Source organism: Lodderomyces elongisporus, chromosome 2 (genome assembly GCF_030384665.1).
Source record: "Lodderomyces elongisporus chromosome 2, complete sequence".
NCBI classification, from domain to species: domain Eukaryota; kingdom Fungi; phylum Ascomycota; class Pichiomycetes; order Serinales; family Debaryomycetaceae; genus Lodderomyces; species Lodderomyces elongisporus.
Genome location: NC_083674.1, coordinates 329,554 through 351,852, shown reverse-complemented (window position 1 = coordinate 351,852; position 22,299 = coordinate 329,554). Strand labels below are relative to the sequence as shown.

Below are 22,299 nucleotides of genomic sequence, written 5' to 3'. Positions count from 1 at the left end.
ACTCCTATATAGCAACAGAGAGAGACATACAAGAGGTATACAATATATACTATTACTATTACTACTACTACTCCTCCTCCTCCTCCACATTATTCTCCTTCTTTCCTTATCACTTGATTTTACAACCTACATCCACTTGTCCATTATCCCACATTGCCCAACAATCGATAAGAAAACACCTGCTCATAGCCAACTTGGACGGGAAGAACCTGAGCAACTATAGCGACTCCTTAACATATCAACAGGCAAACACTTTCTTCCTCCTTCTACCCATACCTCCTAGAACTATAGGCTATTTTTTTTTGTCCAACAATAATCACTTACGAACCGATTGTTTGCAAACGCCGCTACTGCGCCATTTTCTTTTTTCATTACTACTACTACTACTACAACAACAACTACAGCACCACTACCGCTTAATAAACCAGCAACACCACCAACACAAACACAAACACCATTACCACCACCACTAGTAAAACAACTGACTTACCTTAAATCAGAACATCTGACTATATTACAGTGATACCATTACATAGCTCGATATCGTCCTTGCAACTGTTCCAACAGCCTATTCCTTTACCTTTCCCTTTACCTTAACCATTTCCTTTCCGTTTTATTTTTATTATTCCTAAATTTTAGCGTTTTAATTTATCCATTGATTTACATGCAAGACACAACACTAAGAAGTTAAACCAAAACTACAGAAACATTACAGAAGCACTACTTAAACACTTATTTCAACCCTGTACTATATTATAACACTACATACGATAAAATAATGAGAAGGGCGGTTTCTAAAATCCTACCTTCATCCTCAAACTCGAATGCAAACTCAAACTTATACTCAAACGCAAACGCAAACTCAAACTCAAACTCAAACTCAAGCTCAAACTCAAACGTCAAAGGACCAACCACACAGCCCACAAGCACTTCGTCACTGAGACTAAGCTCGCTGGGGTTTGTCTCAACTTTCAAATTGGACTTTCATGCCATAGATGAATTCTATATTCAATTGGATAACCCTCACAAAGTATGGCTTCCAGGTGATGAAGTATCAGGTCAAATAGTCTTGATATCGAAAAGGAACTTGGCCAACATCGTTATTACACTACTGTTGGCAGGCTTTGTCAAAATAAATGCATCGTCGCATTCAAAATTAAGGCCGTTGAAACACACTTTATTCGACCATACAATCCGAATATACGGTGGTGAAACAAGATCAAATTCCAACACTAATGGCAGTGGAAATGGCAATAACAATAGCAATAGCAATAGCAATAGCAATAACAGAAACAGTAACCCACATGAGTTCTCCAATGGGTTGTTCAAAGGAGAGCACGTTTTTCCCTTTATTGTAAAACTACCGAACAAGAGAATATTTACCTCGATTGACTTTGGCAAAGGCTCGATAAACTATACTTTGCTAGCCTCAATTGGCAACTCATCCTCATACACTACTGCTCAATCAGCAATACCAACACCACCCATGGACTCGTCACTAAACACTACAAATATTAGCACCAACAACAATAGTAGCAACAGTGGCAGTAGCCGAGGTAAATTTATTCACAACCCTTCACATACCTCAGAAAAACTAATCAATTTAGTTAACCCAGTTGATGTTTCCGAATTTCCACGACCAAAACCAAAAAGACTCATATTACGAGACCCGCGAAGTACAGCTGGTCGAGATAAAAAGCTAATAAGGACTCAGTCGTCTACATCCACTATAAATACCATCAACACATTTGCCACTTTCTCGTCAAACAACTCCGACCAAAGCTCTGTCGATGACCGATTATCTGAAGCAGAACACACTGCAGTTTCCAATGTTGGGCCAACATCTTCCATCTCAGATAAAGCTCCCGCATCAATCAATAGCTTGTCACCTACCATCAAAGTCATTTTGGATGTCCCACAACGAGGATACTTAAGAGGGGAGTCAATACCCTTGAAGATCTCGATAAACCATTTAAAGAAAATACAGGACCTCAATGGAATCATAGTCACATTTGTCCGTGTATGTCGATTAGATAATGGACCCGATGGAGTCGTTGAGAGTTTCAGAAAAGATTTACAGCAACTAGTTCTTCCATTATACGTAGATCCCCAAACATTCAAATCAGAAATTCAGTCATCATTAAGGGTCCCCGCCGATGCATTCCCCACTATCACTGGTTGTCCACTAGTTTCTTTCCAATATTTTATTGAGGTATTGATCAATCTTTCCGGAAAATCTGTGGTAGTTGATCCTGAACTTTTGGCAGAACGGCCCCTGCCAGAAAGTGGTAATAGCAGCAAACTACAGAACCAAGCTCCCACATCGATTGATCAGTTTCAATTTAATTTTGGCTCTTCAATTCAGAGCCAAAAAGAACGGTCTACTTTTATCAATACAGATAGGTTTAAACGATCGAAGAAGTTTTTGCAAATTACCACGGAGGTGTGTATTGGCACGCATAGACTGAGAGCAACTAATTATGATATTGATAACACAAGCGCAACTCACTCACTGGATAGTAGTGTTCACAATGCACTTGGAATTGGTGCTGCACCTGGAACTCTGTCGAGAAGGTCGTCTTTGCTGCATTCAAATTCCAACCTGCGTTTGTCGCCGACTAGTTATTCAAATTCTCCTCAAAATAGGCCATCTCCACACCATATTTCTAATGGAACTTTTCTTCAGACATCATCGAGCACTTCGTCCCCGTTGGCCACGACGACGCCTATCTCGGCTTCAGCACCAAGTCCTGTTGCACCCTCGAATATGGGCCAGCCATCGTTTCCACCTCAATCCCTTCATCACTTACAACACTCACAACATCCATCGTCTAATCAGTCATTACCTTTATCCGATTCATCGTCTCACAGATTTGCATTCAATGCAATTCCTGAAAGTCATGAGTTGCATAACTTTGATACTCCACCATATTCACACCCTACTGAGGAAGAAACGCCACAATATCCGGTACCTGGTTATAATTCAATACATACTCAAGGTACACCAATTGGTGTCACCGATAGCAGTGCCCATGCAATTGATCAAAATTATTCGAGCGCTATTATTGCTGCATCGGCTACTAATATCTCGCATGAATTTACAGAGAATGCTAATGTTACATCGAATTTGACGGAAAAAGAGCGGATGCAACAACACGAAGAAAGTCTATTACCGTCGGCTCCACCGGACTTGGACGAAGAACTTGACGCTTACGAGAGTAGAAACCAAAATCAAGAACAAATTCGACATCAAAGAGATATGCACGAACAACGACAACGACAAGAACAACAACAACTGCTGCTGCTGCTGCAAATTTTCAATGAAAGTAGTAATACTCAAGTACCCACAAGTCACCAGTTCAACTTTTTTTCTTATAGGAATAGTTCAATAGACCCACCTACATTAGAACAACGAAATCAGACTGGGCAAATAAGTACTAGTTCACCCTCATTATCCCATCCTAATGATAGGCAACAGCTTGAGTACCCGCAACCTAAAAATCAGAATGAGACTCAACTGCATGTAGCACATGCACCGTCCTCGAGTCAATTGCAACAAGTCTTGTTCAACGATGATGTGATTGATCATGTACCTAATTACTCAAATGCTCAACACGATGAATTAGTATCCTCGCATTTTCAAAATTCTCTTTCATCTCATAATAACCACAACAACGATCAAAGTTATTCGCATCAATAGTCACTAGCACAAGGAATTATCGAAAAGACATTATAATGACAAATAGCGCGATTTTTTTGGTACTTTCTATGCTTATTAAATTAACTCACATTGTAGACCACTTAAATCCTTAAAACCTAGATACGATTACATAAAGTTTAATAAAATACATAAAATTGATAGAGTACTGTTGAATAATTATGCACTCTACTAAACCTTCAAAATTTGATATAGACCACCAAATATGTTTTTAAGGGTACCTCTACGACTAGTTGCTTTTCAGTCCGTTCATTTTTCTCGCTCTCAAAATTACTATTGTCACTATTTATTCTTTTTGATCAAAATTTATATAAAGCTTGATCGGCACTAGTCAGCGTCCGAATGAAACCTAAAACAAAGACCAAAACAAAAAAAAGTGAAAGAGAGCGAGTGAGAGATTGACAAGAGACAAATAAAAAAGGAATATAAAGCAAGACCCTTAGTGTCTAAATATTAGGATATTAAAACGTAGAATTTACAAATTAAGAACTATAACGAAAAGTGAACATCGGTGATTATTTTTATCATCGTCATCGTCATCATCATCATCACCATCGTCATCATCATCATCACCATCATCATTATCAGCAGCAGCAGCAGCAGTAGTAGTAGTAGTATTTTTATTGTCGATTCTTCCGTCTTTGTTCGACAATCACTTCAGCGACGCGTATTCCTCGCCTTCCCTCGAGTAAACTATCTACTGATTGTTTGCCAAGTATAACTGTTTTTGCAAGCTGGTAACATTGTCCTTCAATTGATCTCTTTCTTGTTTCAAAATGTACAAATCAGCCTCAAGATCTTTAATCTTCATATTAAAGTGAGCATTGGATATGACTTCCTCGTCGTCATCCTCATCCTCGCCTTGTTGCAAACCAGTGACAGGTGTACCATTGGTGGGTGTAGCAAAGACTCCATCATTAGGTTCATTCATTGTTGGCGTTATTGGTGTTCCATCTCTTGGAGAATTAAATCTTCTTGAAGCAGCAGCCTTTTTGAACATCTTGAGCTCATTGTTCTCTTTAATGAGTTTCTCAAGAAGTTGACGTTGATTATTGAGCTCATCTTGATTGAGTTTAAGAGCCTTGGAGGTGTTGTTAACTGATTGAAGAGACTCCTTATAATTGTCCTCCAAGTTCTTTAACGATGCAAGTTTTGCCTCAAGCTCTTTCCGGAGGTTATCAATTTCCATATGCGAAGTCTCGTCGTTTTGCTTACCAATACGAAGCAAATCATCAACCTGTTGTTGCAATCTAGCAACAACAGGGTTATTTTCTGGGGTGATGACGGGAGAAGCCTCTTTGGTCGATGATGACTGTGACTGTTTTGAGTTCCAAATCTGCACTAGTGTTTCCAATTGAGTTGAAATGTCTTTTCTCGACTTTGCAGAGCTGAAAATAGATCTATTGTCTACACTTTGAGAGCCATTGAGGTTTGCTGGATTCTCAACGTCATTCAAGTCGCGTTCTTCTGCTCCTTCCTCGATGCTGATTTGATCATCATTGTGAATTGCTTTATAATTTTCAAACTCCAACGACAAGTTATCGTACCTAAGTCTAAGTTCGTTAATCTCCTTGTTTAAAGCTTCTTGATCCTTGACTTGGTGGCTCAATTTATCAATTTGTTCTTCTTGTACTTTAATAACTTTTTGGAACTTGTCCAACTCACCAATCTGATTGTTCATAAACGGTTCAAACTCGGCAAATCTTACTCTCAAATTTTCATTTTCTTGTTCAAGGTACACAAGCTTATTGTTCAACTCGAGTCTTTCCAACTTGTACCTACTCAACTCGGATAAATTGGTGTTAGCTGCTGGTACATCAGGATTCCATGCACTTGGATCGAGAGATGCTTTTAACTCATTGATCATGGCATCTTTATCATTGAGCTGTTGGGTATAATTTTCAATCTCCCTCCTATGTGTTGCTTGTGCATTGGTATGTTGCTGCTCTAATTGAGTAATCTTCTCGGTTGCACTCTGCATCTGCTGTTTAGTAGATTGCTTGAGTTGAACAAGTTCGTTTGTTAATTCGTTGATGATTTTTTTAACCTTGCCATCATTTTCGGATCCATTCTTTGAAGCAGAGCCTGCAAGCCTTGATGTTCTATCATCTCTAGTAGCTCCAAAACCTCGAGTTGCAAGTGGCTCAGTATAGCTTGATTCGTGCAAATATGTCGAATTTTGTTCATCATAATGAGAATCGTCTTGCACCTCGCGATCTTGATCCTCTTCGTCGGGGTAATGAGAATCTTTTTCGTATGAATTGTCAACAAAGCTTGATCTGTTTGGAATAGCAGGCGATTGGTCGAGAGTATCGACATCCGTGGTGTCAAGACCTAGTCCCATTGCATCAGCATGACCTGCGGCTGTGCCAGCTGCTCCAGCGGCAGCAAATGCAGCGGCCACTCCGGCTCCAGAAGTAGATCCCGCAGACTCTATATTGTCTTCTTGTCCAAACTTAGGGTCAAGCGACCTTCTCCTCAAGATATAATCATCTTCTTCATCAACATTGTTTCTTGCATTTGCATTTGCTTTTTTTGTTCCAGCCTCAGTTTGAGCTTGTGGTTCTTCATCATCAATTGTTGTATCATTAAACTTGCCATTGATTGCTTTCCCAATGTCAGGGGTGTCATTAGGCGTAAATGAAGTATTGATGTACGGATTGGCCAAGTCTTCTTGATCTACATGGGAGATGGCTCCTGAAGGAAGATCCACCTCCACAAAATCGTTGGCGTTGCCATTGCCGTCTGTCCTGGTTGAGATGTTTCTATTGAGTTTGACTCTTTCTGTAGCAGCAAGTGGTGGTGACGGTGAACCCTGTGGTGTGGCATAGTCTTCTGGACCAGCTGAGTAACTTCTTGCATGTTGGCGATCATAGCGAGCTCCAAATTCGGACTCGCTCTTTGGTGCTGCTGATGCGGCAGCCTTTTTAGGTTTGCGACCGCCTTGTTCAACTGGTTCTGACATGAAATGGTCTACTATTGCAACATCGAGCTCGTAAATCATAGTGCCGATTTCTTCGCCGTTAAAGGTTTCATAAGTGTCAAAGTTGTGAGGATCGCTAACTATATAATCGTTCTTGTCACCACCCATGATGACGAGTTTGTTGTATTTAGGTAAAAAGGTCATCGAGTGTCCGCATCTTGGACCGGGACCATTCTCTTCGGCGGCTTCTTTCAACTTAAACCACACAAGTGTGTTCAAGTCCAAAACGTACAATGAGCTGTAAATAACCCCGCTAAAATCGTTACCTCCGTAAATGTACAATTTGTCATTAACGATGCAGCTTGAATGTTCATTTACTGGCAAGGGAACAGTACCAGTGGTCTCCACTTGAGTCCATCTCTCTTCGTCTGCATCAAAGACCCATAAATCATTTGAAACTCTTTCGTTGTTGTAAACACCTCCAAATATATAGATTTTGTTTTTATAAACGGACATTGAATGGTTGGTTAATGGAGGTGGTTTGAAATTGTTCAAGGGAGCAACAAGAGTCCAGCTCGCCTTTGGCGATTTGAAAGAGTTTAGCTCGAAAAAGAAGAGATCGTTAAAAACATCGTTTTCCAACTGGCCTCCAAATAAGTAAAGTCGTGATGAATTATTGGACATTGAGATGACGCCCAACGTATGTCCATACCTACCATTTGGCTTGTTCAAAATGTGGCTTGGAATAGTGTATTTGTTGTTGTTGATATTGAACAAGTAGAAATTGTTATCTGGAAACCCTTGTTCGTCTGTTTCAACAGTATCTCCCCCATATATAATGAATGCGTTACCACACAATACGGAGGAGTGGCCAACCCTTGCTGGTGGATTGTTGTTGTTGACAATTTCAATGTTTTCAGCAGTATAGTTCAACACATCGCCATGGCTGCTTTCGTGTGGGGTAATCTTCCACGTGTCGCCAAATACAGAACCTTCTTTTAAACCACCCATAATGAATATCTCATTCTTCTCACTTGTAATTGATGAAGCCGCGTGTCTATATCTTGGGAAAGGTGAGTCAAAGATTTTAAACCTGTTCCATGGGTTGGTTGTGTTCAAGTTTGGTGGTGGGCGAGACTTGTAAGGGATCGATTGGGTTGCGATTCCCAACCCATTTCCATGTGCGTCGTAGCCCAATGGTTCCAGAATCAGAGGCATTGCTTTACTTCCACGTTGGTGGTGTGGTTCCAATGGTTGTGGATGTGAGTTGTTGGCGTTGTATTCGTTACTGAACTGGTCGTCGGTTCCAGTATCGTTTAGTTCGTCGTCTGTAAAAGTATGTGTTTGTTTATTAGTAGTAGCAAGAGCAGCAGGTGCAGCAGCAGTAGGTGCAGAAGCAATGGTAGGACCTCCTTGTTGATCTAGTGATTTAGGGGGCGAGTTTAAAACACCAGGTGCAGCTTGTATGTTGTGTTTGTTCCCGGACGAAAAAGATCGTATTCTAGATATTCTTTTCTTGTTTAAAGTGGGAGAATTGAGGACAGAAGAAGTAGTTGATTGGTTATTTGTACTTTCGTTGTCTTTTTTCTTTCCAAATTTGAATCTAGCCATTGGAAACCTGAATTAGGAAAAAAAAAAAAAGGTGGGCTAGAAAAGGAGAAATACGTATATTTGGATATTTGGATATTTGGAAAACTAAAACACTTTGTCTGTATTTATATAAATATGGTCTTATATATATGTGTGTTTGTATAGATCAGGAAATTGGAGGATTGTTTTATTTATATTTTTTTTATTATTATTACTATTAACAATACTAATATTATTTTGTTTTATTATTATTGTAATTTAAGTTAACTTGAGTGGTGAAAAAAAAAAAGCTTTTATGTCGTCTACTCCTGTTAATTCTGGGGGGGGGGGAGAGAGAGAGAGAAGAATGAATGCCGTGTGTGTAATTCTTCTTCGCTTTAAGTAATAATTTTGTGCCTTTCTTCAGCCTAACTAAAAAATGAATTAATTAATTAAAATTTTAATTTTTATTTTTATTTTTATTTTTTATTTGATATTGTTTGCGTTTAACCATTTCAACTTCAATATAGGCCATAGTTCCTCTCTCTCTCTCCCCCCTCCCCCTCCCCCTCTCATCCTCCTTCTCTTCTTCTTCCTCCCTGACCCCCGTTCCTTTATGTCAAACAATAGATGAACGCAGAATAGGTCAAGTGAACATGGCGGCTTGTGAAATTCTTTTTACAATAAAGAGACAACGTGACACTTACTTACGAGAAAATAAAAATAAAAAAAATAAAAAAATAAAAATAAAGAGAGAGAGAGAGAGAGATTAACATTAGTGTTCATAGGGGTTTACTAGTTTAATCTTATATTCCTTTCGTTCTTCATTGCTAATGGTTCATTTTCCTTTTTTTTTTTTCTGGTACTACTACTACTACTACTGCTGCTGTTGCTGTTGTTGTTGTTGTTGTTTTAATATCAATGCCATCTAAGGGTGGGGTCAAGAAACATCTGCAACTATTACTATTTTTTTTTTGATTCGGAAAAAACAACATAATTGTAAATGCTTTTTTTTTTACCTCGGGAGGGAAACACTATGCGTTTACAAACAACACCAGGTCTCACTAAAGCACTGTAGGTATTGGATCTAAAACAAGACACCTTTCTTTCATTCTCTAAAGCTGTCTTCCCTATAATTCTTTTCCTGCCGAGTAGAATGGATATTGAAAGATATAGGACTTTCCTAAAACGGAAATGGTGATGGTCCCAATAGAGCACAAAAGCATTCTTCTACAAAGAGAAACACAAAATCCATTTTTTTTTTTTTTTAATTTCTTTTACTTCGGAAATGAACATAAAAAATATACAATAGATCTCTCTACTTCCGTTTTAGGAAATACACTGGGGTTTCTTTGACCCACTTTGTCAATTGGTCACCAAAAAGGGATAAACTCTTTTTCTTTCTTTCGCCATCGCAAACAAACAAAAGAAAGAGAAAATGATAGTTTACTTTCTCTAGAAACTATCCTCAAGATTCAAAGATAACAAGCAAAGCATTGTACCTACACCCCTTATGGTTTGTTGTTGTTTTTTATTTTTTTATTTTTTTCCTTATTCTTTTGAATTTTTATAAACCTACATGTAATGCTCAACACCGATGTTTTTTGTTTAAAAAAAAAAAAAACTAAATAATTTACGTGTATGCTTTTGAGATATGACAGCCGTTTGGTCTGCTCTATTCTGGGACCAAAGCATGACTTTTCCATACTCATACTCATCCCCATTCCAGCTTAATGCGCCTTAATGAGTAGACACACTGACACTCGAAAATACTAGGTAACATTCGGTGACACCCGGTGAAACTTATTCACACTTCTTATTTTTCCACTCTCTTGGTCCTTTTTTTTCTCACTATCATAAGTTATATATATATATATAAACATATGTATATTGGCAATGTTTTGCTACCAAGTGAGTTGATGATTCGAATTCAAATTCCAATGTTATGAGAGAATCAGTTTCAATACTTTTTATTCAGTACTATTTGCAACACAAATATCCATTCTGTGCTCCTAATATTAGCTTCTAGTGGTAAAACAGGCATACCAATGTCTCCTTTGTGCATTGAAAAAAATGTAATTAAATTTGATATAAATACCTTATCCACTACTCCAGACATGATACTCTGTTGTTTCCAATTTTTGATAAGCCGTTCGTAGCACATCTCCATGCTTGGTAACTTCTTCTTCTTCTTCTTCCTCTTCTTGTTCTCGCTCTCGGCTTCAAACTTGAAATCAAATTTGTCGCTGCGACACTAGTACTACTTTATTTTTCTACAAATAATCACTTTTTCGAGAATTACGACATGTCTATTATACGTCAAAATTACAAAACATACCCATACTCAAAACGGACCCTTTTAAACAAAGAAACAAACTAATCAATTAACAAATAAATAAATAAAAAACTCTTACACACACACACACACACACACACTTTTTTCTCTAAAAGTTATACATTTGCCATTGCCTCATTCTCCTTCAACACGACAATGGATGTTCACAATTACGATCCCACAGCGCATCTCTGCGAAATCTTTGACTCTCCCGACACATTGCTACAAATTCCAGACGTTTTGTCACATATCAATCGCTACAAAAGTCGGATCGATTATGAAATTTTAGACCTCAAGAATCAATACGACCAGCAAATATCAATCGATAATGAGATCGACACACTAGTGACAAATATAAACGACATCAAGGCAAGCGCAAAGTCAACAGATGCCACCATTACTCGAATGACAAGTTCTATCCAAAACTTGGATTGCTACAAACGGAACTTGGTGCTCTCTATGACCGTGTTTAAAAGATTACAAATGTTGATCAACGTCAACAACGACCTCAAATCCATTATATCTACACACGATTACAAGGAGATATATCTGAAACTCGGTGTAATGAAAGAATTGTTGGCATTCTTTCAACCATATAAATCAATCGACAAGATCAACCAAATCAACTTGATGATTGTGCATACTCAAAACAAATTGGTCGACGATGTGTTTTTAGACTTTGAAGATTTTATGAAGAATACAAGTGGCGAGAGAAGCGGAGAGAAACAGTCGGTAAACCTCTTATACGGAGCCCAAGTGTTGGAGTTGATTGATCCTAAATATAAAAACAAACTAATTACATGGTTCAACAATTTACAATTGCGAGACCTAAAGAGTATATTTAGTCAATCAAACGACGAAACGGCATCAATAGATGCAATTGGACGAAGATTTATTTATTTCAACAAGATTTTGAACCAAGTGCAACAATACAAGATGTTTCCCAAAGATTGGCATGTGCCATTAGGAGTAGCTAGTGAATTTTGTGAATTGACACGACAAGATATTTCCAATACGTTGCGCAATAGAAGCTACGACTCCGAAGCGCTTTTAACTGCATTGACAAAGACGATTGAATTTGAAAAAAATTTGAATCAAGAATTTCCTGAGGAAGCCACCGAATTCAACATCTCGAAAGTATTTGAGCCTTATTTATCAATATGGGTACAAGAGCAAGATAAGGCATTACAAGCCAAGTTTCTAGAATTTGCTGCGACTCCACAACTACCTGAGGAGCTCGCCAAGGATATTACTGCTAGTGTGCCCAATATTGCCGTCACTTCAACTGAAATTTTCAAAATGTATCAAAAGATTCTCACTCTGATCTTGAAATTATCGCATGGCGAAATTTTAATTGACTTGGCCAGAGTTTTCAACAAGTATTTGTTTGAATACTTGAATCGAATCTTGATGCCTATGTTGCCTAGAAACGATGATGATATAGCTGGGGTCGAGGCAATAAAGTATTTGACAATGTTGTTGAATACTGCTGACTACGTAGTGGGCAACATTGAGGAGACTAATGAAAAATTCCAGTTGGTGATACTGGAAGAGTATAAACCGAGATTACCTAGTTTGAACAGCGAAATTTTTTTACAGCTAATTAACAAAAGTATATCCGCATTGCTTGTTAAGTTGACGAATGATTACAAATCATGTTGGAGAGAATTTTTCAACACAAACTGGGAGCAGTTGGACTCTGTGAATGATGTTTCTTCTTACATGATGGATATCAAGCGAATAACTGAAGATAATTTGAAATTAATCCTACCCTTGATCATAAGAGATAGTTATGTGCGGAATTTCAACGACAAGTTGGTTGAACTTCTAGTAACTACAATAGCTAACAACTTGCGCTTCATTAAACCAGAGATGTCCGTTACCGCACTTGAGCAGATTCTTTTGGATGTCATTTCTTTAAAAGACACTTGTTTGAACTTTCCTCATTTGGCAAGCAAACAAACCTCAAAATCATATACGAAGCACGTGCAGCACCATTTTCAAGAGCTAGAATCTATTCTACGAATGCTCATGGTGCCCAACAAACCTGTCGAAAATTATATAGAAAACTATTTTGAGCTTATTGGCGGTCGATCAGTTAGCAACTTTATCAAAGTCCTCAATCTCAAAAAGATTGATAGATCAGTGCAATACAAGTACATTGAAAACTTTAAATTGCAGCTCACAATCGATAACGACAACAACAACAACGATAATCAAAATGATGCTGACCATCCGCACCATTCTACAAACCTGATATTGACGAACCTTGAAGATGACGAGATGGTTGCAAATTCACAACATCAAACAAATAATGCCGCATCTACAAACTCAATCTTAAATTCTAACAAAAGCTCAGTTAATTCAAACTCCGTGGCCTCAAGGCGTACAACTGCTAGTCCCATACCAGGATTGACGTCACCAAAATTGTTGCCCAAGATGAACCAATTTGAAAAAAATATTCGTGAATTGGCAATCTCGGGCGAAACGCATGTTAGTAAATTGAATGAGAACTTTAAAAACTTTGGAAGGTTTTTCAAAAAAGAAGATCGCTGAAATGGCAGAAGCTGATTAATAGTGATTGAAGTAACTGTTTTATAGAGTAGATATCTATTATTTTAAAAGATTAAGCTGTAGGGTTTTTTCTGTATATAATTACTCTTTAAATGTTTGTCTAATATTCTGACATATCAAGTCTTGCAGTCGATAGTGGTAGCGATATTTCCTCCAACAAAGGTTCTAATTTCCGCCACATCTGCGCCGCGGACCCCCTCCACACACACACACACACACACACACACACACACACACACACACACACACACACACACACACACACAAAACAACAACAACAACATAAAGAACACTTCAAAGTAAAAACTCTGTTCTCTTCCTTATTGTTTCCCAAAATCATAATTCACCAATAAGAAAGAAATAAAATGAAACTTGTCAAGATCTGTGGTCTTCAAACTATGGAGGCAGCGGAAGTCGCAGCATTAAATGGAGTAGACCTTTTAGGTTGTATTCTTGTTCCAAATCGTCAACGTACGGTTGACCCCACCGTCGCTCGACAAATTTCTCAGATTGCCAACTTTAATCGTCCCAAAACCGTTAAAGATATTTTTCTAGACATTAAGTCGCAAAATATTAGCGACCCAATCAAATACTTTGACTATATCAAGCAGGAAATTCTCAGTTATGGTCCATATTTAGTAGGAGTTTTCCGGAACCAAAGTGAAGAGGAAGTGTTTAAACAAGCTTCGGATTTGAACTTGGACTTTGTACAACTTCATGGAGATGAAAACAAAACTGAGTTTATCAGATTAGCAACAGAGTTGGGATTCGGTGTGATCCCACGATACGTGATCCCACGCGATATTGAACAATTGAAAAAAGATACACAAGAGATTGTTAAATTAGGTGCATTGAGTATACCGTTATTGGATTCTGATCAAGGCGGAGAGGGAAAAGTTGGAGACTGGGATTACATTACTGAAAATTTGGGCTTTACAAGTGCGCTTTTAGCCGGTGGATTAACGCCAGAAAATCTAATAGATACTAAAAATGTTAAAAATATTATAGGGTACGACGTGAGCGGTGGAGTCGAAACAGATGGAAAGAAGGATCCCACAAAAATCATCAGGTTTATCGTTAACGGAAAAGCTGTGTAGATTATGTTAGATGATGTCTGTATTTTTTGAAAAAAAAAAAAAAAAAGAAAAAAAAAAACGAAAAAGAAAACAAGAGTATAGATATAAAAATTGGACTTTTTGTCAATCTACTTGGCTACTTCTTTGACAATTTTTTTTTTTAATCATTGAGCATTCCCCTCTTCTATAAACATTAGTTTAATTACTTAATCATCTTGGTCCCAGTTACCAGGTCTTGGTTGCTGAGGCATTACGGGACCACCTGCTCTCTTTGCCATAATGATCTGGTCAATTGAAAGAATGGTATTAGTTGCCTCTACGGCCAAGTCAATAGCGGATTGCTTTGTAGCAAGGATGTCGTATACTCCAGTCTCAGAAACATCACCCGAATCAATGTCCAATCCATATTTCAATCCATCATCCTCTGAATGAGCAGCGTGCAATTTACTCAACACTTCGGATGTATCGAACCCAGAGGTTTCTGCTAGCACTCTAGGTATAACTTCAAATGCCTTGGCAAAATTCTTGATTGCTAGCTGTAACAATCCAGGGGTGGTCTCGCCATACTGTGTTATACGTTTCATCAACTCGATTTCTACTGCTCCTGCACCAGGTAACAATCTGTTATCTTTAACCAAACCCTTGATTGCACTCACACCATCATCGATTGCTCTCTCAATATCATCCAAGTTGTTCTGTGTTGCACCTCTAATCACTATAGTTGCTGTCCTCGATGTCGATTCATCTTGTCTAAAAATCGTTACTCTATCGCCACCAATCTCTTTTGTCTCAATTATATCAATGTATCCCATCTCATCAGCCATTGGTGCACCTAGTCTTGGCAAGGGTGTAGCTCCACATACTTGGCATATCCTCCTCAAATCAAATTTGGAAGGTACTCTCAATACAAGTATACCGAATTTGTTCAAGTAGTGTAATGCCAATTCACCAACATTTGCACCAGCAACAACAACTTTTACACCTGAATCATTGATCTCTTTACACATCTGCTCCAATTGCTCTTCCTCACCTTTGCTAAAGTCAAGCATCTCTTGTGCATTATGAAGCAATACAGTTCCCTTGGTCTCCGTTGTCGAAATATCGATTGGACATGTAAATACAACTACTTTGGAGTTTTTGATATTCTTTACTGATCCTTCAGGTTCTCTTGGGAACACCATACCTTTAACAACCTGCGATTGTGACAATGCCGAACCCATAATCTTGACAACTCTGATGTTATCCACATTGAAACTCAATGGGTTCTTTGGATTGATAATAGTTTTTACCGCATCAACAACAAGTTTAGAAATTATATCTTCAACGCCATATTGTTTTGCTGCAATAACTGGTTTAATAGCCTTGAGCAAATCGTTTTCATACGACTCAACTTTGTCAACAACAAGTTTTTCCAAAGTTTCCTTCAAAAACTTGTTTGCCAAACTAAATCCCTGGATAATATCTGATACATTTAATCCTAAAATGAGTAATTTTTCAGCAACATTCAAAAATTCTCCAGCCAAGATTATGACAAGGTTAGTATTGTCACCCATCTCAAACTCCTGTTGTTTGGAGGCCAAAATAAGGATTTTGACTACAGGATGAACAACTTCTAACTCATTAAGCATGGTTGCCGCGTCGTTGGTAATGAACTTTTTTCCAAGCTTATTGACAATGATTTTATTTCTACCACTTGGCCCCATCGAGGTAAGCAAAATTGATGCAATTTCACGAACGGCTTCGACGTTTCTGATGATTGCGCCATCGGCATTCGAGTATGAAGAATAACCATTCTTAAACAACCCAGAATTGGGTGCTTGTGGGAGTTTCAACGACATGGGTAATGGTGGTTACAGTAATGATGTTGATGATAAAGAAAATTGTTTTTGATGAATGGTGAACTTTAAGGATAGAAGACTAAAGAACAAAACGAAGAGAGAGAGAGAGAGAGAAAAAAAAATACTAAGAAATCGCGAGAGAGGTCAAGGGGATCAAAAGAGGAAAAGCGTGTGTCGCAGATATTTTACACGCATTGTCACACACACACACAAATAGAGTTGTATACTACGCCATGACCACTATTGATGTATTTTTAGTATATTGCAAATCTGTAATATACCTAAATCTTTTTGGATTTTGTAGATATTGCACTTGACAAGCTTTTGTAGTTTTTTTCTTCTTTTTCTTTTTTCAAATACTACATCCACATTTGCTCTCAAGTTTGGTTTTTCGTTTTCTATGTGCCTAAAAACTCATTCAAAGATGTTCTATTATTCGCCTTATCATTAAATGGATCTGATCGCGTCCTTTTCACTATACATTTTGCAAAGATGCGAGACTTAGTTACAAGGAGAAAAAAAAAGAGAGAGAGAGAGAGAGAGAGAAGCAAAAAAAGAAAAAGAAACGGAATAAAATCAACGACAGTAGTTTCGATGTCAAAAGCACCAGCAGCACCAGGAACAACAACTAACTTTTATAGATTCACAATTCAATGTTCCTCCACTCATTCAGTAAAACCAATTTTGTAGCCCGCTCGTTACGACAACCTACCAGATGGTTTCCTAGGCATTCGATTACTCCATCATTGCAACATCTGCGATGGAACTCGGCAAACACATCAAAGCATGATACAAAACCAACCACCCCTCCACAACCCCAAACGACAACAAAGAAAGAACCTACTGAAAAGCTATCTACACAGCTTGCGAAACCATTTTTTGACCCTTCAATATGGACGGTGCCGAATATTCTTACATACACTCGAATCATAGCAACTCCATTCATTGGGTATAATATAGCATGCGGGAATTTAAAAGTAGCTCTACTGCTATTCACCTACTCCTGTGTCACCGACTTCATTGATGGGTATATCGCGAGACGATTCAATATGAAATCTGTTGTGGGATCAATCATTGACCCATTGGCTGACAAGTTTCTCATGACAGTGTGTACGCTTTCATTAGCGTATGCATACTCGATTCCGCCAATTATTGCATCCATAATCATAGGTCGTGATGTCTTGTTGAGTTTTATGTCCATGTATTACCGATACAAAAGCTTACCTGTACCGAAGACATTTGCAAAATTTGTCAGTATTGGTCAATTCCCTACAATCAGCGTACATCCAAACATGTTGGGGAAATTCAATACTGCATTGCAGATGTTGTACATAGGTGTATTGGTTTACCGACCCTTATTGGACGACTACTTAAATGTACCCGAAGTAACCTATGATTGGTTAGGACTCGTTGTTGGAGCTACAACTGTGGCTAGTGGCGCAACTTATGTTTTTGGAAAGAATTCATGGCGATACGTGAAATGAGTGGATCATTGGCTTGTATCACCAAAGCTTTAAAAACGGTTGAGGAATTATCAGCTTGAGTTAAAGAAAGAACGGACACAAAGAAGTAAATCCACATCTTTGTATTCTTGACTTTCAAAGAAAACTTGGTAAACTTTTGAGCAGTTAATACCAATCTCACTGTATTGTTCACAAATTTGGTGGTGTCAATGAGACTGTATAGATTATCGATACAGTAGCTGGCTATCAGTCTTTTTGCTGATATCAAATAGCGTCGAAGTATCTTTAGATGTGAAATTATTGGGTTATCGTCAATCACTTTGACGCATTCGTTTAGCATGGTTCGCGTCTGCGTCGAAACTTGTTTTGATAAAAATCTTTGCTTCATTTTCGAGCTGAATAGAAATTTGCATATTATTTGATCATGGAATCTTGTGTGTCTTAGAGATAAAAAGTATTTTACTATACGAAAATACTTTTTCAGATCATAAACTTTAACCTTCAGGTTCAAACTGTAGTTGTGATACTCGATACCAAACTCTTTTAGTAAAGTGGCAATCTCGGGCTCGATTTCGTCCTTGAGCTTTTCAAAGATTTCTAAAAAAAAAAAAAGAAAGAATGAGAAATTAGTATACAACTTCTTTCCTCCAAAGTCTTGCATATTTGCGTCTAATACGTACCATCAAGAGTGTAATTACTATTGTTCTTTCGCTTTATTATCAGTAATGCTAATGCTGTATCGAAATCCATTTCAAATGCGGTGGCAAGGAACTGGAAAAGTGGTTGCAAAACAAAACAAATTAAAACAAATATAAAAAAAAAAAGGAAATAAAACTAATATATATACGTGTGTATGTGTATGCGAATGTATAAGGATGTGGAAATATGTGTATGCGAATGTGTAAGGATGTATAAGTATGTGGAAGTATGTGTAAGTAATTACGTATATATAAGAGAAAGTTTCTCATGTGTTATTTATTACCACAAGAATACTCGTATCTGATGTAGTTGTCGAATAGTTTGACATTTTTCTTCTTTCTTTTTCATGTTTACTTAGCTACTGTTTGAATCAGTTTTGCAGAGAACTTATGATATTGAATGATTCGTTCTGAATTAGTTCTCAACAAGTAATTAAGTAGAGTTCTGGTTGGAATGTCTACATGGTCCAAACAAAAACCCAGCTGAATCAATACAAGCCTACACATATTACACAACCACTGTTGCTAGTTGTGTTTCCATACTTTAAATATTTCAGGAGCACCCGCCAATTCAAATGCAATCATGTTCCAAAGCGTGAATGATGGCAAATGGAGTCTACTTTGAACAGATACTGAAATTGAAAGAAAGCAAAGTTATTCTGTAAAGATACAATCTACTTTGCAAGTTGAAATTTGCAAATTCATCCTATGGGAATAAATGTCTGTTTTTTTTTTCTGATAAATGGCAAGTGAACATAGATTTTAAATTCGCTTTGTTTTTTCGATAAAATTATAGAGCAAGACCTGGTCTCTATTACATCATACAGACAGGGGTTTAAACGTTGGTGTTTAGTGCTAACAACAACAACAACAACTACAACTACAAGAAGAAGAAAAAAAGGACAAGAACAATAGAAGATTGGGTTAAACAAGATAATCAAGGTGAGCATTTTCCCCTTCAAATTTTGTTTGTATTTTGCATAGAACATGAAATGCATAGCGCATGGAGAAGGGCTAAAAGCTTACGCTCGCTTGCTTCTTGCTTAGCTTATTTTGCCTCCATCATGAAATTTCAACATTCAATTACGGTGAATCAGATACGCCAGTTTAATATCTGAAATATGAAAGTTCGATTTGTCATCAAGACCTAGATTTGCAAAAAGAAAATAATAATAATAATGATAAAAAACGCACACAAAATTCATACACAAGGAACATACTGCTATATGGGTATGTATACATTTAACTATACAAATTTATATGAAAGCGCAGTTTCGGTTAAAATGTAAAAGCCATCAAATGTTTAGCCCTTTTCTAAGCTAAAAGTTCTATATTCGCAAGATTGCTTTAACTGCAAGGAAGCGAAATGTATTGATTTTCTGATTGTATGGCTACAATGTGGACTATAATAATTTTACTAACACATGTTCCTATTAAATTTTTGTTTAACCTTTTTTTTTCATATCCTTTGCTTGTCATTTCCTTTGTTTCTCATTTCCTTTTTGGTCCTGCAAAGTAAAGGAAAAAAAACAAGAACAAGAAAAAAAAATGTCCTACTCCTGAAGAGCATTACAAAGTGAATTGTTGGTGTTTGATACCTTTCCTATCGTTGGAAGGAAATACGAACGGTAAATATTTTGAAGATTCAACATCTAAGGTAACACCTTATACACTAGATACATCTAAGTCAAAGATATAATAGAGAGGGAACAACGAAAAAAAAAAAAAAGAAAAAAGAAAAAAAGGTACTTCAATATTTCTTTACAAAACATCCACTTTTTCTCTCTGCCCATACTATTAGTATCAATCCCATCCACCATTCTGTATCCCCTCCCTTCTCCCTTTTCCCTCCTCCCTCCACTGTTTGGTTCCATCTTTGTTTCCCTTAGACTCCTTCTCTCGCCTGTCTCCCGTTTAATCGAAGCAAACATTACTCTAAATATAATAATAGTATTTTTTTTATTTAAAAAAAAAAGGTTTCGATTTCACAAAGAACAAGTTTAGCTATTGTTTGAAAAATGTTTGAGTTTCCTCTTGTTTCATCCAAAAAGAATCCCTCCACTTCCCAAAACAGATCACAAACAAAGTTGCAGTGGAGGAGTAATTATCGTCATACTATACTATGTTCAGTTGTAATTTTAAATTTCCTTTCTTACTCTATATCCCTTTCTCATAGTCTATCTTTCCGACAAATTCGATTACTAAAGTAACATCGAAATAAAAATTAGAGTAAAAAAAATAAAACGAACAGAAAAGCAGAAACAAACAAAAAAAAAAAAGAAAAAATTAAAAGAAAAAAAAGGATAGAGAAGGAGAAGAAGGAAAGAAAAAAAAAAAAATTATGTATATATATATATATATATATATATACACCGTGTAAAGGCGATTGCACTTAGTATCAAATATCACTACCGTTGACTTACAAAACAAAACTTCAAATACCATAGTCCTCACAAAATAAAACTAAACTATACATCTTCTTCGTTCTGTCCAGCTAACTCGTTGAAGAGATTTGTTTTGTTTTGTGAATACTGAGTTTTATCTACTCGTACTTGCACATTAGAGAATCTTATTCAAACCCACTTTTCAATACCGTCTTCTTTTATTTTCTCCTAATTTAGTACCAACCAACACATCAGACAAAACATGCTGGGTAATCAACAGATTGCTTACGAACAGTTCACATCAAAGGCTCTTGATACCAACGAGTATATTGCTCCGGATGTGATATTACCAGCTCAACAACTGCCTCGTGCTAATCCCGCAACTATGCCAAGTACACAAAGCAATTATCATCAACAAATGATGGACGTACAATCAGCATTGCAGAACCAGCAATTATTGAATGATGAAAACATAGCACTTTTGAATTCAGAGCGAGCAGTTGTTCCACCGCAACAGCAACAGCCTCAGCCTCAGCAGCAGCAACAGCATCAGCAGGTGTCCCAAAACCTGGGCTCAATACAAGCTGAGGTCCAGGCTCAAAATCAGAATCAGAATCAGGCTAACGGTCTAGAGCAATTTACTGGTGCTGCGCTGTCCCTATCACAACCATCACAACAACAAACACTGACGCTGACGCTGGCTCTGGCAAAATCTAACCAGTTCACTTTCAATAAAAACCTTCATTACCCGCCAGATGTACCCTTTGGTCTCAACTCGTATCCTATTACAAATCCACCCATTTTTGACTCGACTTACATGTTGCCATACACCAATGATGGTATTCCAAGAAGAAGACGTGTATCTATTTCAAATGGTCAAATTGGTCAGATTATGAACCACGAGGCGTTTTTCGATGATTTTGATAGCTCTTTAGATGATGGTTTTAGTCGATTTAATGATTATGAAATGACAAGACCTGGGACTTCCACGGGCTTGGTGGATAACGCCACAATTATGCAACAGCAGCAACAACAGCAGCAGCAGCAGCAACAACAACAGCAGCAACAACAGCAACAACAACGGGCGCAAGCGCAGGCGCAAGCTCAAATACAGAACCTGCAGTTGCAGCAACAAACCTCGAATGAACTTTCCAATCAGGTGCAAGTAAAAATGGAGTTGCCGCAACATTCGCCTCGTCAATACTCTAACCAGTCTATTGCAAAAGACCAACAGAATCAATCACCACAAGGTCAAGATCAATCTTTGGATCAAACCCAAAGACAGGTCGAGAGTCAACTTCCATCTCAACTGCTGGTCCGTCAGGTACCAACCCCTCCTTCGAGTGTTACAGTTGCTGGTGTCCCACCGCCAAACCATCAACTTATTTATAACGACGAAGTCATTTACAATCCAAACAACGGCCCCATCACCGGAACAGCAGCATGGAAGAAGGAAAGACTTTTGGAACGTAATAGAATTGCTGCCTCTAAATGTCGACAACGTAAGAAAAATGCACAATTGCAACTCCAAGAAAGTGTTAATCGAATGGAGAGAGATTTAGCAGTAAAGAATCAAAAAATTCAAGAATTGGAAAATGTTGTGCAGAGATACAAGATGAATGTGAGGCAATATTTGGAGGAAGGTAAGGTGAATGAGGAGTTGTTATTAAATTTGATAAATCTTTGAGGAGTGGTCTTATATCGCTTAGGTAAGATTTTTT

The 22,299-nt window shown here is 37.6% G+C and overlaps 8 protein-coding genes across 8 annotated transcripts; 5 read left to right on the top strand and 3 right to left on the bottom strand. All coding sequences in view use genetic code 12, as the record gives it.

Moving 5' to 3' along the window:
* Positions 1-778: 778 nt before the first annotated feature.
* RIM8 (ph-response sensor protein) lies at positions 779-3,700 on the top strand (the record flags this gene model as incomplete). Its single annotated transcript, XM_001526578.2, has 1 exon — positions 779-3,700. The coding sequence occupies one exon, from the start codon at positions 779-781 to the stop codon at positions 3,698-3,700; it is 2,922 nt and encodes a 973-aa protein (XP_001526628.2).
* A 715-nt stretch (positions 3,701-4,415) lies between these two features.
* On the bottom strand, positions 4,416-8,252 carry KEL2 (Negative regulator of mitotic exit; the record flags this gene model as incomplete). Its single annotated transcript, XM_001526577.2, has 1 exon — positions 4,416-8,252. The coding sequence occupies one exon, from the start codon at positions 8,250-8,252 to the stop codon at positions 4,416-4,418; it is 3,837 nt and encodes a 1,278-aa protein (XP_001526627.2).
* Positions 8,253-10,701: 2,449 nt separating this feature from the next.
* Positions 10,702-13,101, top strand: VPS53 (Vacuolar protein sorting-associated protein 53; the record flags this gene model as incomplete). Its single annotated transcript, XM_001526576.2, has 1 exon — positions 10,702-13,101. One exon carries the CDS (start codon positions 10,702-10,704, stop codon positions 13,099-13,101), a length of 2,400 nt encoding a protein of 799 aa, XP_001526626.2.
* Positions 13,102-13,484: 383 nt separating this feature from the next.
* TRP1 (bifunctional tryptophan synthase trp1) lies at positions 13,485-14,216 on the top strand (the record flags this gene model as incomplete). The annotated part of the gene is made up of 1 exon (XM_001526575.2): positions 13,485-14,216. One exon carries the CDS (start codon positions 13,485-13,487, stop codon positions 14,214-14,216), a length of 732 nt encoding a protein of 243 aa, XP_001526625.2.
* A 185-nt stretch (positions 14,217-14,401) lies between these two features.
* CCT8 (T-complex protein 1 subunit theta) lies at positions 14,402-16,033 on the bottom strand (the record flags this gene model as incomplete). Its single annotated transcript, XM_001526574.2, has 1 exon — positions 14,402-16,033. The coding sequence occupies one exon, from the start codon at positions 16,031-16,033 to the stop codon at positions 14,402-14,404; it is 1,632 nt and encodes a 543-aa protein (XP_001526624.1).
* Positions 16,034-16,686: 653 nt separating this feature from the next.
* Positions 16,687-17,517, top strand: PVL30_001418 (uncharacterized protein; the record flags this gene model as incomplete). The annotated part of the gene is made up of 1 exon (XM_001526573.2): positions 16,687-17,517. One exon carries the CDS (start codon positions 16,687-16,689, stop codon positions 17,515-17,517), a length of 831 nt encoding a protein of 276 aa, XP_001526623.2.
* Positions 17,518-17,522: 5 nt separating this feature from the next.
* PVL30_001417 (uncharacterized protein) lies at positions 17,523-18,779 on the bottom strand (the record flags this gene model as incomplete). The annotated part of the gene is made up of 4 exons (XM_061119228.1): positions 17,523-17,544; positions 17,613-17,711; positions 17,973-18,061; positions 18,738-18,779. The coding sequence occupies 4 exons, from the start codon at positions 18,777-18,779 to the stop codon at positions 17,523-17,525; spliced, it is 252 nt and encodes an 83-aa protein (XP_060975211.1).
* A 2,061-nt stretch (positions 18,780-20,840) lies between these two features.
* Positions 20,841-22,265, top strand: PVL30_001416 (uncharacterized protein; the record flags this gene model as incomplete). The annotated part of the gene is made up of 1 exon (XM_001526571.1): positions 20,841-22,265. One exon carries the CDS (start codon positions 20,841-20,843, stop codon positions 22,263-22,265), a length of 1,425 nt encoding a protein of 474 aa, XP_001526621.2.
* Positions 22,266-22,299: the final 34 nt, after the last annotated feature.